General features: G+C 42.1%; 1 protein-coding gene across 2 annotated transcripts in view; it reads right to left on the bottom strand.

The window, feature by feature from the left end:
* Positions 1 to 19,396, bottom strand: part of Cttnbp2 (cortactin binding protein 2) — a 157,687-nt gene extending 138,291 nt beyond the window's left edge. For both annotated transcript variants that reach the window (XM_050145890.1, XM_050145891.1), the window contains exons 1-2: positions 19,198 to 19,396; positions 5,484 to 5,591 (exon numbers count right to left, since the gene is read on the bottom strand). In XM_050145890.1, coding sequence (XP_050001847.1) covers positions 5,484 to 5,591; positions 19,198 to 19,278 — 189 coding nt within the window. In that variant the 5' untranslated portion in view covers positions 19,279 to 19,396. The remainder of the gene's footprint in view (positions 1 to 5,483; positions 5,592 to 19,197) is intronic.
* Positions 19,397 to 22,823: the final 3,427 nt, after the last annotated feature.

The following is a 22,823-nucleotide window of genomic DNA, read 5'->3' as shown; positions in this document are numbered from 1 at the left end:
ACACTGGCAGGAGAGGGTGGAACTCACTGTAACCCCAACACTGGCAGGAGAGGGTGGAACTCACTGTAACCCCAACCCTGGCAGGGGCAGGGTGGGACTCACTGGTCAGCCAGCCTTGCAGAGTCTGTGACATCCAGCTTCAGTGAGAGGCCCTGCCTCAGGAAACAGCAAGGTGCACATATATATATCCACTTTGGTTATTCAATTGCCAGCAATTATAGGGTAATTTGGAAACCCTTCATGTTTTACTTAGTTGAAACCAATGAAAAGCCAGATTTGTATTCTTTCAACAACACTTAGCACGAATGCACACAAGGTGTGCTCACAATACGCTGCCATTAACCAAGAGCTAGTTTTCAAAACTAAGTGGAACACATTATTCTGTCTGATACTGAGGTGCCCAGGTCAGTGGAAGGAGGATGAACATCTGCTTATTCAGTGGGAGGCTCTGGGTTGACTCCCCGCACCATGTGTTCTGTATCAAGATTCCAGCACTCAGCATTACAGTCAGAAGCACATTTCCCTTTGAAAAGTAAAGCACTGAGGTTCTGGAAAAGAAAATATACCGCAATTTTAAATAGTAAAATATGTGGCCTGTTTGGAAAGGGTCATAAAATTTGTTCAGATAGGCGCCTTCAGATTAACCTTTAGCTTTGAAGGATCAGTATTTCACAAGGAAAAGACTGTATCACAATAGGTCCAAATCCTTTTAAGTTCTTACATTCATTTTTTTTTTTAAATAAAATTTTCAAAGTGACATGTCTAGTGGTTAGTATAACTTCAGAATGGTGTTGACCCCATGGGCGCAATTGTGTCCCTCATAAGAGACCTTCCTTGGTCATCACGCTAGGTATGCTGCGGACAAGCATGGGTTGAAGGGAGGTCACTGTGGAATGTTGCTGACCACCGGGAAGGAAACCGGATACTCTCTCCGCGCCCCACAAAAGGATCTACTCCCAAATATCAACAGTGCTGGGCCTGAGAAAACCTGTTTCAATTTAGAGTAATATTTAAAAGCTTTCAATTTTTCTGCAATTTGGACCCATTGAGTAGATCAGGCTTTTGTTTTACTTTATCATAAAATGAAGATCAACATAGGAAAACTCTGAATACAGTCAGTGACGGTTTGAGAAAAAGCAAGGTCTGGCCTAAACGACACTACTGGGAAGAATTGATTTTAAAATACATAAGGTCGGGATAAAGCATTTTTGTGAAATGTTTGAAGTAGTATGCCTGTACTTAATGCACCCTAATTTCACATTTCTGCCTGGTATTCAGTGGGTATTCAACGACTATATTTTTGCGTATCTCTGACAGGACCGCACTGTGTAGCTGGCCTCAAGATCGCAATCCTCCTGCCTCAGCCTCCTGTACTGCAATTATAGTACTTGCTCCCCTTCTGAGCTCAAGAAACCTTGAGCATACTGAAAAAAAGAAAAGAAAAGAAAAGAAAAGAAAAGCCTGCGGTTCACCTCCTCTCTTTCCTATTACTGTACATCACCCTGCAGGGCTACTCCAAACCAGGCTTCCACCACTTAGAGGAATCCAACTCCCTCTGGGGGGAGTAACACAAAAATAACCCTGGCAGTTAGCTGAGACTTGGCACAGGGATGCCTCTCCGGCTCCCCATCACTCATCTTCACAGTGTTGAGAGAGAAATAAATGTCCGCTGTAATTTCGGTCTTTTTCATACAGTTGCTCACACAATCCCTTGGATAGGCATTTCTGTCAGTTGGTAGTCCCGAAAGGTTACAGAGCTAGAAGTGCTTTCTGTGTAGAGAAATGCAAATAACTGAAAATCCTGATTCCTACAGTTTGCTTATTTATGAAGTTTAAGAGGGGGATTGCTTAGCCTTCATGCAATTTCATTTATCTCAAATAAAAAGAGGGTAAAGTGACCCACATAAAATCCGATGGAGAAGTCAAGACTGCTCTTTTTAAAAGACAAATTTCTTTTTAAGGAAAATGCATGTTCTTAGAAATGGGCATGGGGATACACGCTTGCAATCCCAGCACGCAGGCGGCACGGGCAGGGGGATACAAGTTCCCAGTCATCCTGGGCTACACAGCAAGACCATGTGTAAACATATTTTTAAAAATTGTTAGCACGAATACTGTTACAAAGCTATGGACTCTTTATATTAAAAGTATGTTTTTATCTTAATAGAGGAAAGCAGCAAAAATGCCAAGATACAACTCTAATCTGTTTTACCCCTCCATGCTTTCATCTGTGGACTCTTCTCGGGAGTCTGCCGCTCCCTATTCAACCATCAGTGAAATCTTTATGACCTGGACCTCAAAACCACCAGGACCATGCGGTTTAGAAAGTGAAACAACTTGGTCTGAAACACATTTTTAAATTATAAAGAATTTGGAAAAGTCACAATGCAATCATTTCTAAATCTAATACAGTTCAGGGTACAAATTAGCATCCCTTATTTCAATTATTAAGCTCAAACAGCATTTTTTTTTACTTAAAAAATCAAAATGTACTACACCTGTAGATACATGGTATACTGGTTATTTACTAAAGAGATTTTGGTTCTTAATTTACAGATACGTTTATCTAATAACATAAAATAAAAAAATTTCACATCCTTTTCTACTCAGTTTCTTTCTGGGGCATTCATCATCCAGTAAGCCATATTCTGCTGCACTGTTAAGAAAAAGACAACATCATGGCACATTTGAACCCAGGTAAATATTTGAGTGGTTTCCATCATCAAATACACAGGGAACATAGTAAATTTTTGGCAGTTTATTATACCAGGTACCACAGGTATGTGAAAATTCCATTACTACCCACTCTTCAATCCAGACCGTCTAAATATTTAAATAAATCATAAACATCATTTTTAGAAAAGCTTTTTAGAAGATCTCATGCACACTGAATTCCATAGTGTGACAACGACGGAGTAGACTCGTGTGTGAGCCCATGTGTGGTCCTGGCGGGATCATCTTCTCTCAGGCCTCCCCTTCAGCTTGTTTGACTTCAGTCTCTAAACACAGAAGACTGGGCTCAGCCAGCGCTTCTCCACAGCCTACATTGAAGCAGCACAGAACATTTTTGTTTTCTCGTTAATTGGCTCTTAGAGGAAGGGGCGGGGGGGGGGGGGAGTCTGCCACACATCTAGGATTTTTTAAATTTTTTTTTTTTTTGCTTCCTTTCTTTGCTTTTTTTGGTTTTTCATGACAGGGTTTCTCTGTAGCCCTGGCTGTGCTGTAACTCACTCTAGAGACCATGCTGGCCTTGACTCTGTAATCCGCCAAGAATATTTTTCAAGTCTTCCCCAAACTTTTACATGCCCTTCAGTTTACTACTCTCATGAGAACTTTTGGTATGACCATTTTGAGGCAAGACAGGAGTTCCTTTTTTATCAATAAACACCTTATTTAAATTATTTTTAACAAACCAAATTCTCTAGAGATTGAATTCCCATGTAAATGTATACTTTTCCCTCTATTTTCCTTTCTTTCTTGTTTGTTTAGTTTGACATGGGGTCTCATTACGTAGACCACAGTTGCTTTGAACTTATGCTGATCTCATTACCTCTGACTCCCCAGTGCTGAGACCCATCACAGGCATGCGCCACCAGGCCTGGCTAAACAGGCACTTTTGTTTGGCACTTTACCAGAAGTTGTTCACCACCTCACTGTATCTGAGTCAACACTACGGTAGGCTTGGATCAGGATTCTCTTGCAACTGCACTGATTATAAATAAGTGCAATCGGATATCAAGTTCATCATATGTTCCAGTAAACATACATGAATGGAAATTCATATTTATTTTTCTCTCATTGAAAATAGATTTTTTCATACCATATATTCTGATTACAGTTTCCCCTCCCCTAACTTCTCCAAGATCGTCCCCACTTACTGTAAGTTACTTTTCTATTAGATATCATGAAATAATGTCACGATTGAGATTTTAACTTTTTTTTAACATTTTACTTTAATACAGCATACTTAAACATCCAATTATCCATAATATCCCTGGCAGGCTAGCCAAGCACAACAGAAATACAACAGAAATTGTGAGCGTGAGAAATAGGACTCAATAAGAGTTTAAACCACTGACTGTGCCGTTTAAGTTTCCTTACAATTCAAACTTCAATTCTACAGAAGACATCCACTTGATCATTAGGGAACCTTTGCTTGTACTCTTCCAATCGGAATACTGGAATTAAATTAAAGAAAATGTGTGTGCTTTCTAAAACATAAAACAAAGGACCTACTAAGTGTTCAAACATTTATGCAAGCTGTGGGAGGTTCCACAGGGCCAGTGCATTTTGTACATTAATACAGAAGAGAAAAGCACGTAAGGTCAGCTGAGCCATGCATGTCCATTTGGTTTCAAGAGGTGACTGCATTCTGAAACAGTAGCACATATGCTCGTACTATATTCTCCATGTGGAACAAGACACAACCAAACTCCCAGTTTGTGGGGACATTGTTCTTGGTCACTGAACTAATGATAAATAATATACCAGTTTCCATTATGTGAATTCAGGAAATGTTTCCACTCCCACTCAAGATCAAGTTCTCTACACACCCCTGTACAGGCTACATCCTTAGACAGCCTCTGTGACCATCTACCATTCCTACCTCCCTTCTTCACCATAAAAGCTCTTGTCACAGGCAACAATCAGCTGTATTTTTACATTTTAACAGATTCCCACATGTTAAAAAAGATCCCCAGAACAAAGTTTAAGGAAATAATCCTTAGTGAAATAAGATAAACCCACACTTTATATGTAATAATTATATCCCTGGTTGCCAAATAATTGAGAACCAAGATATATCTGATTACATACAAATGACTATAAAAGAAGGAAAAACAAAACCAAACTGAAATGTATAGTTGACTGATATACCAAAACAAGTCAAGAAGTGGAATCCAACCATAAAACTGCATCAAGACAGATTAACATTACTTCAAAAAGAAAATGAAATTGAGACATTTGATATATTCTTTTCAAGCTATTATAGAAATACTTTTAAATTACTGAAAACTCTGATAAAAATAATTTGAAGATATGAACATTTCCATTTTAACTCTGAATTTCTAAAAATAAAAAAAAATTAACTTACGGGACAGGGGAAGTAAAAAGATATATTATCGGCAATATTTTTATGAATGATTCTTGTAATTCTCCCTCACAGCTATCAGACACATACAAGCCACAAAGTACTATTTTTTAAAAAACAGTATGTCTATTTAAAAAAGGTCAAACAAATTTGTGATATATGTTAGGATTGCAGACTAACACAGTAGACTTCTCAAGTCTCCCATTTTCTATCATCTCAACATCCATATGACTTGTATGTTTTATGTAGTTTCTAGTTTGATGTTTTGAGTGGGGAGCATACATTCGCCTAATATAACGTTTTAAATGCAACTGATTCAAAAACTAAGAGGAAAAGCACCTCGGCCAATGGCCCTCTGAGAAATGATAATGACATGGTCCCAGAATGTTCTTACCCGCAGGGCCTCAATGACCACGTCTCTGGCTTCTAGTTCCCCTTCCATCACACTGAGAAGCATCCGCAGTTCAGACTTGCTGAGGTTATCCACATCAAACTCTTTTTTCTGTAATGCAAATTGAAGACTGGAGTCAATACAAAACTATTCCTGAAAAAAGTGATGTAAGTCCTGAAGTCAAACATGGTGGCTCCAGAATATCAAATACTGGGAAGAGGAAGCCAGCTGTTTCCAGAGGCTCACTGGCCAGCCAGTCTAGCCTAGACAAACTTCAGTCCAATGAGAGAACACATCTTTACACAGAAGGGGTTGTATTGCCTGAAGAATGATACCCAAGGTTGTCTTCCGGTCTCCACAGGCACGTGTACATACATGTTCACTCACACACTTACCCCTAAATGCACATACATACAAAAGAGAGCAAGAAGAATAAAATGGCCAACCTATGGATCATTTCTACCCAGTGACCTAATGTACAGACTGATGCTTGACCTCCTAGAGAGATAAAACCACGTAACACCACTTCTTCAAATCTCCCCTCAAAAGAGATGTAGTTGTCAACCCGCCTAAACATCTGGACTTAAAATCTCTCCACATTATGCAGCACAAATTTAAAAGTCCCTGGAGCCTATGTCAAAGCAGGCCTGGCTTTGGGATAGGGGGCTATTTTTGAGGGTAACAAGGAAACACAGATGTATTTCTTGGAGGGTCCCTGACATAGTGGCTCCTGGGAAGCTCCTATAAATTCCAGGGCATCTATCTAATAATAACAGATTTTGTTTACAGAACCCTCTATAGAAGAGGCCACCAGCTGGCAGTCTGCACCCAATCTGGTCTACAGATGTGTTGCTTGGGCCATGAAGAAAGTTTTCACTTCCCATTAAGCCAACGTTAAAAATCCTGAATCTATTACTAAAATATCAGAATTCTGTCTTTTCTTCAAGTCAGATTTACAATGCCATAGGCAAGAATCCACAGAGTCAAACAACAATTGCCCCCTTTTAAGGAAGACATTCTTCATATTGTCAAGGCTTCCTCATACACACACACACACACACACACACACACACACACACACACACACAGAGAGAGAGAGAGAGACAGAGAGAGAGAGATAGAGACAGAGAGAGAGACAGAGAGAGAGAGGAGATGCTTTTAATAAGCCTGAACCATCACCCATATATATTGGTGGTTTGGTGACATTGTAACCATGCTAGAGAGATAGATAAACCTATATAGCTTCTTGCTCTTCTATAAGAAAGTTCACATATGGTTCAAGAGATAGAAAACTAGGCTTCTAAAAAACCCAAGCATACTACAAGGAGTCTGTACAAGGCCTTGGTAATCCTATTCCATACCCCATGCTCTTCTAGCTCCAACATTTCTTCCTCAACAAGCTTCCCTGGTAACTACTTCCAAGCTCTCTGTTAGGCTTGCATAGATAGCCCTACATGAAGGTCATCTGGCATTTGTTTTATGGCTGGAGCTGAGAGAGGGTCATTCAGAATGTTGACAGCCAGGATTGATTGTGTTAGTCTGAGGTCCTCTACAAAACACTCATGGTCTTTCTACTCTGTCCAGACACTCTTGCTCCCTAGCTCGAGAAGACAATCTAGTTCATCAGCAAACGTCATGAACTTCTGAGCTCATGACTCCTCAGCTCAGAAGCTGTTCATCAAGAAACTCCAGAATTCCAGTGCACGTTTGTGTAGCACTCAGAGTTTTCCGAAGTATCCTCAAAGAAACAAGTTTAACACATAGGATACCATCACATCTGTTTTTAGTTGAAGAACTATGACTCAGGAGTCTGAAAACACACATGGATCTGGCAATGAGGAAACACTAAACCGGGATGCACCAGCTGTGCCTCTGCCGGCTTGTCTGTGAATGTGGCACCCAGCACTAACGGTCCAGAACGGGCTGTGTGAACATCAGATAAGATGGGGACATTCTATCAATCAGCCAGTGAGAAAAGGATTGCCATTCATATGTCTGACACCAGACTATCTCTACGAATACAGAAAAGCAAGCATAGCAAAGCTCATGACTTCAGGGACTATCACAAGACATGAGCATAGCCAGTCCTATCTCATTTCCAAGAATCCTTTAGGAAAGAGAACCGCGATTTACAGTGGAAAGAGACCAGACCCAGATGGCTGTCCAAAGAAAGATTTTTAAATGCTTCTCTTAGTTAAAAGACTTCTTTTCACACACATGAAACAGAGAAGTTACTGGTAAAGATGGGGAGAGAGGAATAAAACTATAGCAGACCTAAGGCTGTATAGGAAAACCACTGTCCAGCACACCCCTGTAGAGATGCTTTCAGTAAGTGTAAACTCCAATATACCATCTGAAATCCTGTTTCCACTAACAGAGCATTATCACATATGGTTATATAACCCAATAGTTCTCAGACTTTGGCATGAGGCTAGAACACGTGAGACTTGTTCTTAAAACACAACAGGGCTCCTAAAATTTGATTCAGGGAAGATAGGGGTGGGTATGAATTTGCCTAACAAGTTCCTGCTGAGGAGAAGGATGTAGCCCACTTTGAGAAGCATTTCATCAAGTGATCTGCTGCCTCAGCCACACACTGAAAACCCTAACACCTATGCTGTACAGTTCTTCCAAGTACTGCACAAGAACATATGTGCAAAATCAAGCACAGACTACAGACAGTGTTGCTATTAATAACCAAGATGTGTTGTGTAGAGGGGAGTAGGGTCCTGCCTAAATGTCTATTTCTGTTTCTAAATTTGCAGACCCACGCTCAGTAAGCTCAGTTTATTGACCATGATGAAATACCGACTTTTAACCCGGTTCCCCCACTGGGACTGCACTTCCTGTGTGCTTTAGAGGCTAATGCTTTATCAATGCTGCTGCTGCCCATTCTAAACATTTTAATTAATTGTGTTTTATTGTTCTCGTTTCTCCAAAGCTTCATGAGCAAAGCACTCTACTTTAACGACTAATAAATTATGAAAGGCAGTGCCAAGACTCTGATTCATGTTAAGAGTTAGGAAGGCTTGCCCTGCGTCCATCATCAGTATTGGGACATGTGACCTGCAACTGGCTCTTCTATTTTCCTATGTATCATGTCAATAAAAAGGAAACTCATTAAAGGGGGAAACACTACTACAAGTGTTTCTGCTGAACCACAAATGGATCATGCAAAATGTTAAAAAAAAAAAGTCTTCTACCACCAAGTACCAAATGATATATTGCTTTTTTATTTATTTTTTTATTGAGCTCTACATTTTCCTCTGCTCCCCTCCCTGCCTCTCCCCTTCCCCCTTCAACCCTCCTCCAAGGTCCCCATGTTCCCAATTTACTCAGGAGATCTTGTCTTTTTCTACTTCCCATACACAATGCCTTTGCCTTCTCTACTTGACTACATCTAGCCCCACCCCTGCTTCTTCAGTACAACATTACTAAGTGTTTGCTTCAAACAATAAAATTCCAGTACTGTTTTCAGATTGTTATTTTCTAATACCTGATTCTTTCGTCTTTATTCTAGTGAAACATGGGACAAGGAAGTACATCAAAATATGGTGAAGATCTAAAGACTCCAACAATTTTATAAGTAAAAGCACTCTGGTGCTTCTTACCAAAAGATAAAATAAAAAGGTGAGTAAGCTCTCAAGTCAACACTGGGAAAGGAAGGTAGGAGGGTTGAGTGTGGGATAATCAAACTAAACCTGTACAAGAAACATTGTTACTAAACGTGCTGATTAAAATAGATTCATATTTTGTGATCCTAGAGAAGCTAAATAAGAAGGTGAACCCAAAGAAAAACATATAGGCATCCTCCTGAATATTAACCTTCATCAGGCGATGAAAGGAGACAGAGACAGAGACCCACATTGGAACACCTGACTGAAATCTCAAGGTCCAAATCAGGAGCAGAAGGAGAGATAGCACGAGCAAGGAACTCAGGACCTCGAGGGGTGCACCCACACACTGAGACAATGGGGATGTTCTATTGGGAACTCACCAAGGCCAGCTGGCCTGGGTCAGAAAAAGCATGGGATAAAACCGGACTCGCTGAACATAGCGGACAATGAGGACTACTGAGAACTCAAGAACAATGGCAATGGGTTTTTGATCCTACTGCACGTACTGGCTTTGTGGGAGCCTAGGCAGTTTGGATGCTCACCTTACTAGACATGGATGGAGGTGGGTGATCCTTAAACTTCCCACAGGGCAGGGAACGCTGATTGCTCTTTGGGCTGACGAGGGAGGGGGACTTGACCGGGGTAGGGGGAGGAAAATGGGAGGCGGTGGTGGGGAGGAGGCAGAAATCTTAAATAAATAAATAAATAAATAAATAAATAAATAAAATAGATTCATATATATGTACATATGCACACATACAGATTACATAAAATAATGTTAAGAGTCTCCTTTAAAGGGAAAAAAGAAAGGGGAAAACATTTTTACTTCTGAGGTGAACCCCAGGCTCTATGTATGCAAGCCAGTGCCTTACCACTGAGCTATATCACAACCTTTCCCTTCACTTTCCATTATGAAACAATGTCTCACTGAGGAGGCTAAGCCAGCCTTGAACTCACTCTGTAGCTCAGGAACACCTTGAACTTTCAATCCTCCTGCCTTAGTCTTCTGAGTAGCTGAGATTACAAGTATGTCCTCTGTGGTTGTTTGAAGGGTTATGACTTCCAAAGACTCATGTATTTGGATGCTTGGCCCAAAGGAGGCGGCACTATTAGGAGGTGTGGCTTTGTTGGAGTAGATGTAGCCTTGTTGGAGGAAGTGTGTCACTGTGGAGATGAACTTTAAGTTCTTCTATGCTCAAGCCACACCCAGTGTGATAGTTCACTTCGTGTTGCCTGCAGAACTCTCAGTTCCTTCTCTAGCACCATGTCTGCCTGCATGCTGCCACGCTTCCTGCCATGATGTAATGGACTAAACTCTGAAACTGTAAGCAAGCCCTAATTAAATGTTTTCCATGATAAGAGTTGCCATGGTCCTGGTGTCTCTTCACCAGCAATAGAAACCTTAACTAAGACAACCCATTAGCCCTGGGGAGTGGGAAAGGGAAGGTGTTTTTTTTTTCACTCAAAGTGGCTTTGATCTCATATACCTATAGCACAAAGAACTTAGATATGGAAAAAAATCATTAATGCATCTTAGTTTAAGACTAAAATGAATTATCCTCATCTTACGATATTTATTTGAAAACTACCATGGATAATCTAATTTTCAAAGGAAGACAGATGACAGAAAATATTGCTATCCACATAACAACATGAAGATCTTTGGAGCACTGATGAAAACAAGAAGACTGCCCCCAAAATACCAAGCGAAACATGTTCAGCCTATGCTTTATTAATGAACCCCATTTTCTTAATATAAAATAAAACAAAAACCACATAACAAACAATAAATCCAGATTACATTCTTTCCATGACACGAAGGAAATAAAAATAATGATGAAGCCAACAAAAAGAAGATGAAACTGGTCTGTCAGACTGAGTTCATTTGTCAGAAAAGTCCCATAACCAGAAACTCAGAGTTCTGAACATCTACTGTACAGCAGTGTCACAGAGTCCAATCAAACAGAGAAAGTATTTGGCCTGGGATATAACACATCACATATGTTAATTTGTGGTAAGCTGTTATCATGAAGGAAAGCTGCTTACTGGCTTGCTCACAGGATCACAGTTTGCTACCTTTCTTATCCTTCTACATCAATTATCAATTAAGAAAATGCCTCATGGATAAGGCCACAGGCCAATCTGATCAGACCAGTTCTTCAATTGAAGTTCATCTTCCCAGAGAACCATAAGTTTGTGTCAAAAAAAANTCTGTAATAGACAGGAAATGCAGTGTCCTTTAGCAAAAAAAAAAAAAAAAAAAAAAAAAAAAAAAAAAAAAAAAAAAAAAAAAAAAAAAAAAAAAGCTGGCAAGGGATATTCTGAACCACAGGGGCTGAAGTGTCCCTCAAACATTTTCCCAAAGACATCAGTCACATTAGTGATCATTAATGAAAATGTAATCAAACACACAGTCAGACCACTTTGTTTGGTTCTCCCATTCAAGATGAAATTCCCCCCTTTCCAACAAAAGTAGAAAGATATCTGAGAAAAAGGGCTCGAACAGGCCAGAGATAGGGACACAGATAGGTGCAAGGCCAAGTGAACAGTCACCAAAGAAAAGCAAGTCCTCTATCTGTTTAGTTCTCAGACTCCTAAGACTTCTCACCAGAAAGAACAGGGTGCTGGACGTGGAATCTCTAAATTGGGGTATTAGGCTAAGTGATCTCAATGTCTGGCTTTCATGTGCTATGAGGTGACTGGATTATTGGATTGAAGAAATTTATGTTCTTTTTTTCTTGGGACTAAAAGCTTTTGAGAAGTACTTGAAGAAAATGGATTTTGCCTCTTTGCTTCAAAGTTAGAGAAATGTATTTTCCTAGTTTCAAACTTTGCGCTAATAACTAATTGAATCTGGACCTCTGTAAGCGCGTAAGAGTTTTTTTTTTTTTGAAGACCAATAACATTTAAACAGAAGGGAAATCAATTAAAATGTCTTTAAGCTTCAAACTATTAAAGGTTATATCAACATGAATAAAAATTAAATGCATCTTTCTAATTATTTGGAGTGTGGATCTAGTCAATTATAATTATGAGAGTTCTCAAGGGGAAAAAGGTATAAAGTTCTCAGGACTCCAACCTACTTTTAAACCTCTAAACAGGTGTGTTAGCTCATTCCTTGGTCTAAACCCTTGGGAAGTCGAGACCAGATTGCTAAAAGCTTGCAGACAACTTGGCCTGAGCTACAGTGAGATCTGTCAGAGCAACAGAAAGAAAGAAAAGGAGAGAGACAGACCGAGTGGGATTGGAGAGTACAAAGGTGTCACAGAGGAGAGGGAAGAGGAGACAAGAATAGAGGAGAGGGGAGGAGAGGGGAAGAGAGGGAAAAGAGGGGAGAGACCCCCCTACCCTTGCTTTTGCTTTCTTCAACCCTTCTTTCCCTGTCCCCTCATTTGGAGTTGCTGTCTTCAGCACTCAGGCTCACCTTCGTGTTTGTATGCTCTTGTAGACTCCAGAAATCGTCTCCCTCCTCGGTTCAGTTTAAGAGTCTGTTCCATTTTCTCATGTGACAATTAATCACATCCTGCCTCATGCATTTCCCCCAAAGTGTTACACTTATCTTTAGAAAACCTATTTCCTCACCCTTACTCGCTGTCAAGACAGCGAGATCAGACTGTCGCATGCTTTTACCTAACAGGCCCCCTTCCATGCAGTATGCAAGAGAAGGCATGTTAAGGTGTCAAGTGCACCATTACAGGGGCTACAGGGGCCACTAAGACATAACTCTACTCTAGGGGCTGCTAAGTAGATGCACCTTCAATCAGTCGCTTGGAGGAACTCACACAAGACAAGTATCTAAGGCAGCTCTTATGATTTGCTGAGCGCTCAGGACTCACCATAAACCTCTAGACAAACAGCACAACCTGGATTCTTTCACACAAGACAAGCAGCTCTGCATTGGAGGAGGCAATAGTGATGAGAAAACAATGGCAGGAAGGAAACCTGGTAATGGGTCTACCTAATTTTAACTAAGAGAAAGTTGGAAGAAAAACAGAAAAGCGGCTCAGGCAGGATGGATTAAACTCATTTCCTCCCCTTTGATTTCCTCTTCTTCCATTTCCTCTTCAGGGAAAGGAAGAACCACCATTTTAGAAAAACACAAACAAACAAAAAACCAAGTATGTTTCCATCAGAACTCAGTCACCATACAGCCTAACATGAGACTTGAATCAGCCCCTCAGTGAAAAGTCTTCCACATCTAACACATCTGTACACACCATGGAATACCATCTTGGTTAGCTGCAGGTGGCAAATGCCAACATTCAGATAAACCAGGGCAAGTAGGCAAAAACTATAGTCTTGGAATTACTAAACCCCTTCAAAGGAGAACTTTCATCGTTGGTATCATCTTGTTACTTTTGAGGGCAAAATATAGACATGCAAAAACAAAATCACTTACAACCTGGTACCCACTCCAAAAATACTGCATTTACCATAGCTTTCCAATGTACCCCCAGTGTAGCTATTTATTCAAAGTGAAGATTTTTTCCACTCAAATCATCATTTCTACATAGACCACAACATGACATACACAGCATTAGTAGTCTTTGTATAACTTATTTATAACAGATAGAACTAAAATGTTACCAATTCTTCATCATTAATTCTACCATCCCCATTACCCTCAATAACTCCTAAAGAGAAAAGGGAGAGAGGAAGAGAGAGAGAGAGAGAGAGAGAGAGAGAGAGAGAGAGAGAGAGAGAGAGAGAATATACATGCATGCACCTATGTGAAGACACCGAAGGCCAACCTTGGGTGCCACTCCTTGGGCGCTGGCAGCTTGTTTATAGAGATAGGTGTAGTGCTGGTCTGAATCACACCTAGTAGATTGGGCCTGGCTGGCCATGTCTGGCTATAGACGGAGGCTGCTTGTTGGTTTTCCAGCCTGACATACCGGAAATAATCATACAGAAACTGTATTATTAAAGCACTGCTTAGTCTATTAGCTCACACTTCTTACTGGCTAGCTCTTATGTCTTAAATTAAACAATTTCTATTCATCTGTGTATTGCCACGTGGTTGTGGCCTACTGGTAAGGTTCTGTCTGATGTTTGGCATCTATCTCCTGCAGGGGCTACATAGTTTCTCTTTGATTCTGCCTAATCTCTTTTCCTCTATCTGCTTGGAATTCTCGCCTTGCCCTATTCTGCACGCAACAGGCCCAAAGCAGCCTCTTTATTAACCAACGGTATTCACAGCATACAGAGGGGAATTCCACATCAGCTGGTCAAACCCAAGAAACCCTGCGGTCTCTGCCTCCCTGGAGGAAATGCACGTCACAATGTTGGGCTTTCTTGAGTGATGTTCAAGTTCATCACTGATTACAAAATCACTCCAGCCTAAGACAGACAGACCATTTTTGTTGTTATATAAGGCTAACAACTGGGAATAAGTAGAGAAATCTACTCAGGTGTCTTCAAATAAAGTCTCTTTTCAAATGAGCTGAGGCAGAAGAACCTATAAGGCAAGGGCAGGGAAATGGCTCTACCCCAGCTAGGCACTTTTAAAGACAAATTCCAGTCACACATTCCATGCCCCTGCCCACTATGCCAAAGCTTTGCCTAATCTCCTCCTTCCTGCCCAGTCTTTTCCAGTGCCCAAACCTCTTGGAATTTCTCTTATCCTGTCAACCACCCCCTCCTCCACATCCTAATGAGTGACATAGCTTTGACTTCAGTGTTGGAAGTGTTCCAGAAGCGAGTACCATGGCACCATCTTATGACCATTCCGTCACCAGCCTTAGTCGTCAGAGTGAGATAGGGAATTGAAAAGAGCACCAATAATGTGGAAAATCAAATTTTAAATACAGAAATCTGGAAAGCAGTTGATATGCCACTGAGAAAAGCAATTTTAAAGGAGCAAATATAGAAATGAAAACTGGGTTTGGCAGATAGAAGCACTTGTCTCCAAAGCCCGACGACATGAGTTTGATCACCAGATTCCACACTGATATGGAAGGAGACAACCAACTCCACAGGGCTGTGCTCTGACCTCCACGCATGAGCTGTGGCATGTGTACCACCCTTCCACTGGACAGTAAGAAACGGATGTTTCAAACCTGAAGTCCAAAGGGAATGAAGATGTAGCTCAGTGGCAGAGTACTTGTCTATCATGCCCAAAAAGTCAGTCTGTTCATTCAAGGCCCGAAACGTCTGCAATAGTAACTGCCATAAACCACCTCAGACCAACAGCCGCATTATAATCTTGTAATACAGTATATTTTCCAATTAGCTGATCAACATTAAGTATTATAACAGCTTCTAATGAGTCTCATTTAAAAAGTCAGTTCATACAACTCTCCTTGAAGGGTTCTGCTCTCTCCAGGCCTCAGCCTTGATGGCCACATGGTCAACAACAGCTTGTATCTGTTGTTGCAGGTGAGGAACTAATGCCGCAAAAAAATGCGTTCTCAGTGCATAGACATATGGGAAACACGAGAAAATGGAACTGTTATTTAGCTTTGGTATAGATTTGACCACAAATGGGGCAAATGCTTTTCTTAACACAAAATTGTTCCTATAACAAATTTAACAAGAGTACCAACGGCAATAAAAACAGGTGCAAACAGAAATATGCAAGCCGTTGTTTAAAATGTAACAGTGTGTGAACCACCCTCATTCTAATCTCTCAAAGCCTGAAAAGAACCTAAGCTAGTTTCTCAGTGCTATAGCCGAGACGGTGTCGTCTCATCTTTGAGAGCCTACGACATAGGACATCTGTGAAGGAACCTCAAAAATCAGCCGTGGGTGCGCACCACTGCCCGACATCCCTGTTCATAACCTTTCCCTGAAGGCCAATGTCCTCCATAGTGGAACATTTCTAGAGCCTTTCAGAAAAGATTTCCAGATCGTTCCACAAGGAACTCTCACTCTGATTGTATTTCTAAAACTTGTCTCCACATTCTTTATGTCTGTCGTGATTTGATTCCTAGGGGTACTACAAGCCTACTACAGTCATGCTTTAAGGGGTTAAAGGCAGCAGTAAAGATGCTACCCACGATGCTTCCACCTTCACGACTGGTGAGTGATGTGTGTTCAGTTCATGTTACTCCCTCCTCAAATTATTCTATCAAACTTTCAATATTCAACAGCTACTCTCTCGCAACAGTTTCACTTTGTCGAGGATCAAAAGCAAAACGGGCTAAGAAGATCCGTTTTACTGCATTCAGATTCAATACTGTTACCTAGAAGACAAAATTTTCAAGGGGCCATCCATTAAATTTAACACTGATGTGCAACTTTTAACAGAAACAATGTCAGGGTTTTCACTGTCGCCGCAAGATCTATACCTAAGCTTTGCATATCAGCCAATCCGGAAATCCCAGGGTGAAGAGAAAGCTAGTTGCCTCCCCAAATACAGCTCTAAATGGATCTCCATTTTCTTCTCACTCCCAAATTCCAGCGACAATAAAAAGCAGATTTCTGTTTTCCATACTGCCTACCATAAGGGTTATATTCTGGGCAGAAATAGCAATATGGCCTATAAAAGTCGTCCCATTTGGCTAAGGTACTGAAAATAACCCAGGCTCCCTGCATGGACCACAGAATAGACTATTAGGATGATCCTATTGAATAATGTAGCTATTGCCCAGCTACACACTCGAGGTGCTTTCAGGATTTAAACAGTGAAGAACAAGGATAACAAACTAAATTTAAAACACTCCACTGGAAATTATATTAAACTGCAAACTATAAATTAAACCGGTTCCTAAGCAACAATCTAAATAGAATAAAAAAAAAAACCCTCTAAAAACATGCACTTTCAAAAATAGCCGACTGCTTTGGCGGCCTCACCAGCTTGAATCTGCCAAATGTATATATAAAATTCCACAAGATGTAAACCAATTTGAAATGGGATAAATCTCTACAAGGCAAAAAAGAGAATTGCTCACTATAATTAAAAAATATATTAAGGCTTTCGCTGGCAAAATATATCTTTAGTTTTTTAACCATTAGATGAAAAACAAGTATGACAAACAGGGTTTCTCTAATTAGCTTTTTTATAATAACAGTAAAAATAATGACAATGATGATGATGATGATGCCTGAGGCCAAGTTGGGTGGTGGTAAGGGCCACTAATCCCAGAGCTTCGGTAGAAACAGAGTTAGGGGGATCAGAGGTTCATGATAAGCCTTAGCTACATGTGACCCTCAAAATAAAATAAATAAATAAATATGCCTGCTTACTCAAGTAGCTAATGTTAGAGTCCCCTTTTTAAGTCCAAACTATTTTTAAAAAAATAAAGCCCAGTTTTACTGAATAAAAAGTAACCACATTCAAAAAGCTCAGTGCCGTTACTGTATGTTGGAAGCCTACAGCATCCTATGGGAATAATGGAGGAGGTCCTATCCAGGGAGATTTTTGCCTGATTGTTCTCTCTTACAAGAGTAAAATAATCAAGCTGCCAGTTTATCAGCATTTGAATCAGGCTCCTGACATTTTAAACAGACGACAGGAACACTGACCTTGTTGGCACAGACTTATTACTGACGATGCAATTTTGTTTACAATCTTACATACCGCACATAAACCGCATGCTTGCGTTGGTTTGTGTGGTGGTTGAAATAGCGTGCAGGCAAGAAGCAGTGTATTCTAAGTAGATTAAACAAACTATCCACCTTCCTGAGGGAGAAGAAGCAAGTTTTCCCCACACCTCCACTTTCTTCCTTTTCCTCAGAGAGAACAGGACACTCAATACTTTCCAGCGAGATGTGTGCTTTGATAGTCACTTTCTTCGTTGTCCCCCACAGAACGAAAGTAATTCGCAAGTGGAAAGGATTCACTTAAAATATTTTTAAAGTTCTTATTAGTAAGGAATGAAAAATTCAACTTTCCCAAAAGCTTTAGCTCATAGTCTTCCACTTTCACCAGTAGGAATTAGTAACCCACCCCTCCCATTATCCTTTCTTGGCTCTTGCCCCAAGCACCTTCTTCCACAGCTCTTCATTCTCATTCTAGCAAGCCCAACCTCCAGAGGTGGGAGGAAGTTAGACAGCCCTGGTTGTTTACACCTGGTTGGTCCTGCCCTCTGTTGCCCAGACCTGGACTGGGATCTGGAGGTGGGAGATACACGGAGAGGGCGTCCATGCCTGGCTCAGCTCACTGGGTCCCATCCTCTGGGAGAGCTGTGGGATTTGGCCAAGACTGCTAGGCGCTCCTAGACCTTCCATTCTTTGCAGCTCTTTGCAGCTCTAGCAAAAGCCGCTTCCCAGATCTGCGAATGTTTTCCAACTTGGCTTTGTGGGTTGAGACCCCCCCCCCCAAGCAGGGCAGGGAGAGAGTGGGAACCACCCGCGGGTGCCTGCGTGCAGTCATTCAGAGCATGAAAGAAGGGAGCAGGTATATGCCTAAGCAAGTGAGCACGTTAAGGAAGGGGAGCGATGTGTTGACACCAGATTCAGAAACCCCAGCTCATCCAGCTTCGCCTAGGGAAGAACGTCCCTACCAACGACCGAGCAGCAGGCAGCTAGGACCCAAAGTGCTGGCACTCAGTTGCAGCAGCGCCCACAGCTGGGCGCGGGGCCTCTCCCACCGGCCGCCCCAAGACACACGAACCCACACACACAAAGAGCATCTCTCCACATTTGCCTAGCGATGGTTCACCTTCTCCTCACTGCTTCCCCAGGTGTCCCGAGAGGTGTCAGGCACCCCGAGACTAGCATTTGCTCCCGTCTGGCAGAGCTGAACAATGGGGGCTGAGATCCTCCCTGAGCACCCCACGAGTGGGCAAAGGGGTCACCAAGGACGCATGCGGGAAGCTCCAGAAGGACCGACGGACCCCTAGCACCTTGGGAGGGTTAGTTGTCGCCCCACTCAAACCCGCCAGGGAAGCGGGCACCCCAGGGAAGGTGCATTCGAAGGGCACACCCCGGGGAACGAAGGGGTATCCATGGTAGAGGCACACCAGGAAGGGGGTACCCTGGAGAAGGAAGGGGAAACCCTGGGAAGGAATGCCTCAGGGAAGGAAATGGAACCCCGAGGAAGTAAGGGGGCACTCCAGGGAAGGACGGGGCATCCCCCGGGGAGTGTCCAGCGGGGATCGGGGCACCACCCCCAGCCCGTGTCGACACCGTTCCGGGAGCCCAGGGAACTCGGTTACCGCGGCTTCCGCCGTGGCCCCCGCCGGGTCGTCCAAGGCGCGGGACAAGTCGGGCTCGCAGCTCGCGCCGTCCGTCGCCATCTTCCTGCTCTAGCGGATCCGAATGCGAGCTCGGAGCGGCGGCCGGGCTCAGCTCTCTCGGCGCGGGCGGCGCTTAACCCGCTGCTGGCTGCGGCCGCGGCGCTCTCAGCCCGGGAGCCCGGCCGCCCCCTCCCGCCTCCCCGCGCCGCCCCTGACGCTTTAACCCTCTGCGCGCTGGAGACGCCGGCGCCCCGCCCACCCGGTCGCCTGCAGCTGCTGCTCCCACGGGACCGAGAGCCAGCAAGTCAGCCAGCCGCATGGCCTTTCGCCGGTCTTGGGGAGACAGATACCCCGAAATACAAAAGAAAATAAGCTTCCTCTCTGGAGGCGATGGGCTGGAAAACTCTTGGCTTAGGCAGCGGGACACAAATCGAACTGGATGCGAGGCTCCTGAATGTTAAATCTAAGACCTAAGATCAAGGTACCATTCCTCAGTTCGACTAGCTCCATCGAAGTGGCTTTCTTAGAATTTCCCAGCCCTTGTCTCCCGGACATGCCTGTCCTCTTGGTTTATATACACCAGGCTTTGTTTTATTGCATCGTCGGTGCTTAGTCCTCTTTAAAGCCATCGACTTTCCATTGAAAGTCTGTGTCCTGCTGTGTTTAGCACCCCTCAGCTGGAATCTTTCTGTTCTGTTCTCTTTTCTCAAAAGGTGGAGCCCCCCCCCCCCGACCCCAAGCTGGAGGTCTAATCTGAAAACCGTCAAGTATCTAGTGATGTCTCAATACTTTTGAAAGAATAGCAACTTCTGTGCGTGTGAGGACACAAGGATGGGCACACAAACCTTTGCCAAAATGATCCTATGGAAAAGCATGCCTGCAGAGTTTGCATGAATGAGTTAGGCCAAGGCACTTAACTTCCCCATCCTGCCTCTAATTCAGTCCTTTTCCTTTCCTGCCCACTCCCGGAATCTGAAAATCTATCACCTTATTGAGACCATATGGTACAGACATCCCCAAAACTCCAGGCCCCTAAAGATGTTTTGAAAGCACAAAATCAAATGGAGGCGCTCAAACTGTGTCTTCGTGATGTCAAATCAACCAACAACCCAATCCCACACTTGAAATTCTGGAAGATGAATGACTGGGAAGTTCAGTCCCAGGATACAGATCAAAGCCTTTAAACAAAAAGCAAAACAAAACAGCCGGTTCCAAATGAGAAGTTCTGACACCTTAGCTGCTCAGCTTTCCAGATTGGATCCGAATATGACTCACATCAGGGAAAACCTTTTCTACAAAGACACTGAAAGGAACTGGTCAACAAAAATCTAGACCGTTAACCCTCAAAAGAGAGGCGAAAGTTTCGCTGAGGTTAGGGGTCAGAGCTTAGGAACCACCTGCAGGCTACCTGGGCATTCTTCTTTGTTCATTCTCTGTGGCATCACTCTGATGGCTAATGTCGATCATCTGGCTTATACGTTATACCACTTTCTTCTATCTAATCAAATATTCTCCTGAAATTGCTCAATATGAGACTATCTAGAATTCTTATAAGAAGAAAAAAAAGCATTGGATGGCAAAAGATTTTGAGCTGATAGTAAATATTTAAAATTTGAAGCAAGGATATTCCTTACTCTTTTCAAAACTCGTTTTTGTACATCACTAGTTCATCAATTTTCTTAATACTGATGTTGAATTATTACTTGAAAAATTAGCTGGCACACTTCTAAGGAGAGGCAGGAGGATAAAATGATATATTTCACTTAGGAATTAAGAGCAAGGGGTCTCTTCCTTATTTCTGGGAAACTTAAACATGCAGTTACATTTTTAAATGCCTCATTTATTTGAAGGTATTTTACTATAAAATAACATTAAAATTTTAACTGCACCATTGGAAAGAAATAGTTTGCTCTCTTTATATATAAAACCCAAACAGATTCTTATCAGGAAAGGAGTCAATTCTTGATTTTTTGCCCTCTTGCATATGTGTATGTATGTAAATTAAAAATGCATGGGCATAAAAACTATAGTACAGCACATGCTTCAACTGTCAAAACCCAGGACATCGAAAGGAGAATCCAAGCCTTTTACGTCTGCTTTAAAATGGTCATCTCTGGGGCCTGGCTGAGCATCCTAGGGCTGCCTGCAGAAGAGGAAGAGTTAACTCCCACACCAGTGGCCTGGCCTGGAGCTGCCTCTCCACTGGAGGACACTGGCTTTAAATTCTCTCCTGAGAATTAGCTTTCATTGCTTTTGTAGATTAACTCTTTCTGCACAAAGACCGTCTCTATTGCAGTTAGAGCAAATAGATCTAAGAAGACAGTGATTTCATGACTCCTGAATGCAAGTCTTTTAACAGTTCATTAAGCAGCTAAATAATAATAACCATGGAAGACATCCCAGAATAAAAAATGTCTGGATGGCAAGGGAGAAGTAGAAAGTTGAAGAGGAAGAGGAAACTCCTATACCAGAAATCAATCAGGCTCTTTACCCACAGGTTCTCTTCCACATTAGATGGGAGGAAAGGCACTGAATATATTGCAAGTAGGAAAATAACTCACATTAATTTTTCCCTTGTACATAATAATGGTGATATCTTCCTGAGAACAGAATCTGAGGCTCCTTGTTTACCAAGCTGTGGGAGAGAGGTGTTTGTGTTGAGTTATAGGATATGCTTTAAGGTTTCTTTTTAAGACCAGAAAAAATGAGTTGTTGAGGCTGGGAATGGAGACAGTGGTTGGGAAAGCAAGTGATTTTTCTGATTAAACCCTGTCCTTGGTCTCACCAGCCACATCCTCCAACCCACAAAGCCAAGAGCCCAGAGAGTTACACATCATGATGCAAGGGAAGGTTTCCTTCCATGTGAAAAGACAAAGGAACATACTAATATCCTAAAACCAGCCCCATGGAAGAAAATCTTTTACTTCAGTCAAATGACAACATTTATGATAATCCCAGAAAGGAAACCATATGTTAGCATGTCTTAGCTTTGCCAAACGACAAAATTACCGAGTAACAAATCATTTCTGACTCTGCCCCAAAGACTATAGTTAGACAATTTAAGAGGACCCTCCCATGTTTATTCCTGTCTGCATAAAACAACCAACCTAGGGAGCCCCAAATCTTAACTTCGGGAACTCTGAAAGAATGAGGACTAGCTCCCCAGCACCCTATCTAACACATGATTCTGAAGTCAAGACATTGCCAGAAAGGGGTTTTGATATGACCTAACTACATTTTGTCATAGGTAACTTGTCATTATCTGCATGTGCTAGAGGCTCTTTGTGGATTTTGTTCAGTAAATTTAATTTGAGTCTAGTTAGCCATTCTTGTCAACCATGTATGTATTTTGATGACCTTACCAACTGTAGTTGGTGTGTGCCAAGGAAATGCAAGCTGATTTTACCTAAGCTAAAGCAAAATGTAATTAGGGAATGAAATCTGCTGTGTAGGAAGCAAGTGAAAGCTAAAGGAAAATTGTAACCACCCCTAGCCCTTTTAATACTATTTATATTAGGGTTCTCTAAAGGAACAGAACTAACAGACAGAATAACATAGACACACGCACACAAAGAGGATTTATTAAAGCGGCTCGCTATAGGCTG

This window comes from Alexandromys fortis, unplaced genomic scaffold (assembly GCF_014885135.2).
Source record: "Alexandromys fortis isolate MF-2015 unplaced genomic scaffold, M_Fortis_MF-2015_v1.1 scaffold_34, whole genome shotgun sequence".
NCBI lineage: Eukaryota > Metazoa > Chordata > Mammalia > Rodentia > Cricetidae > Alexandromys > Alexandromys fortis.
This window is presented reverse-complemented; position numbering and strand designations above follow the sequence as displayed.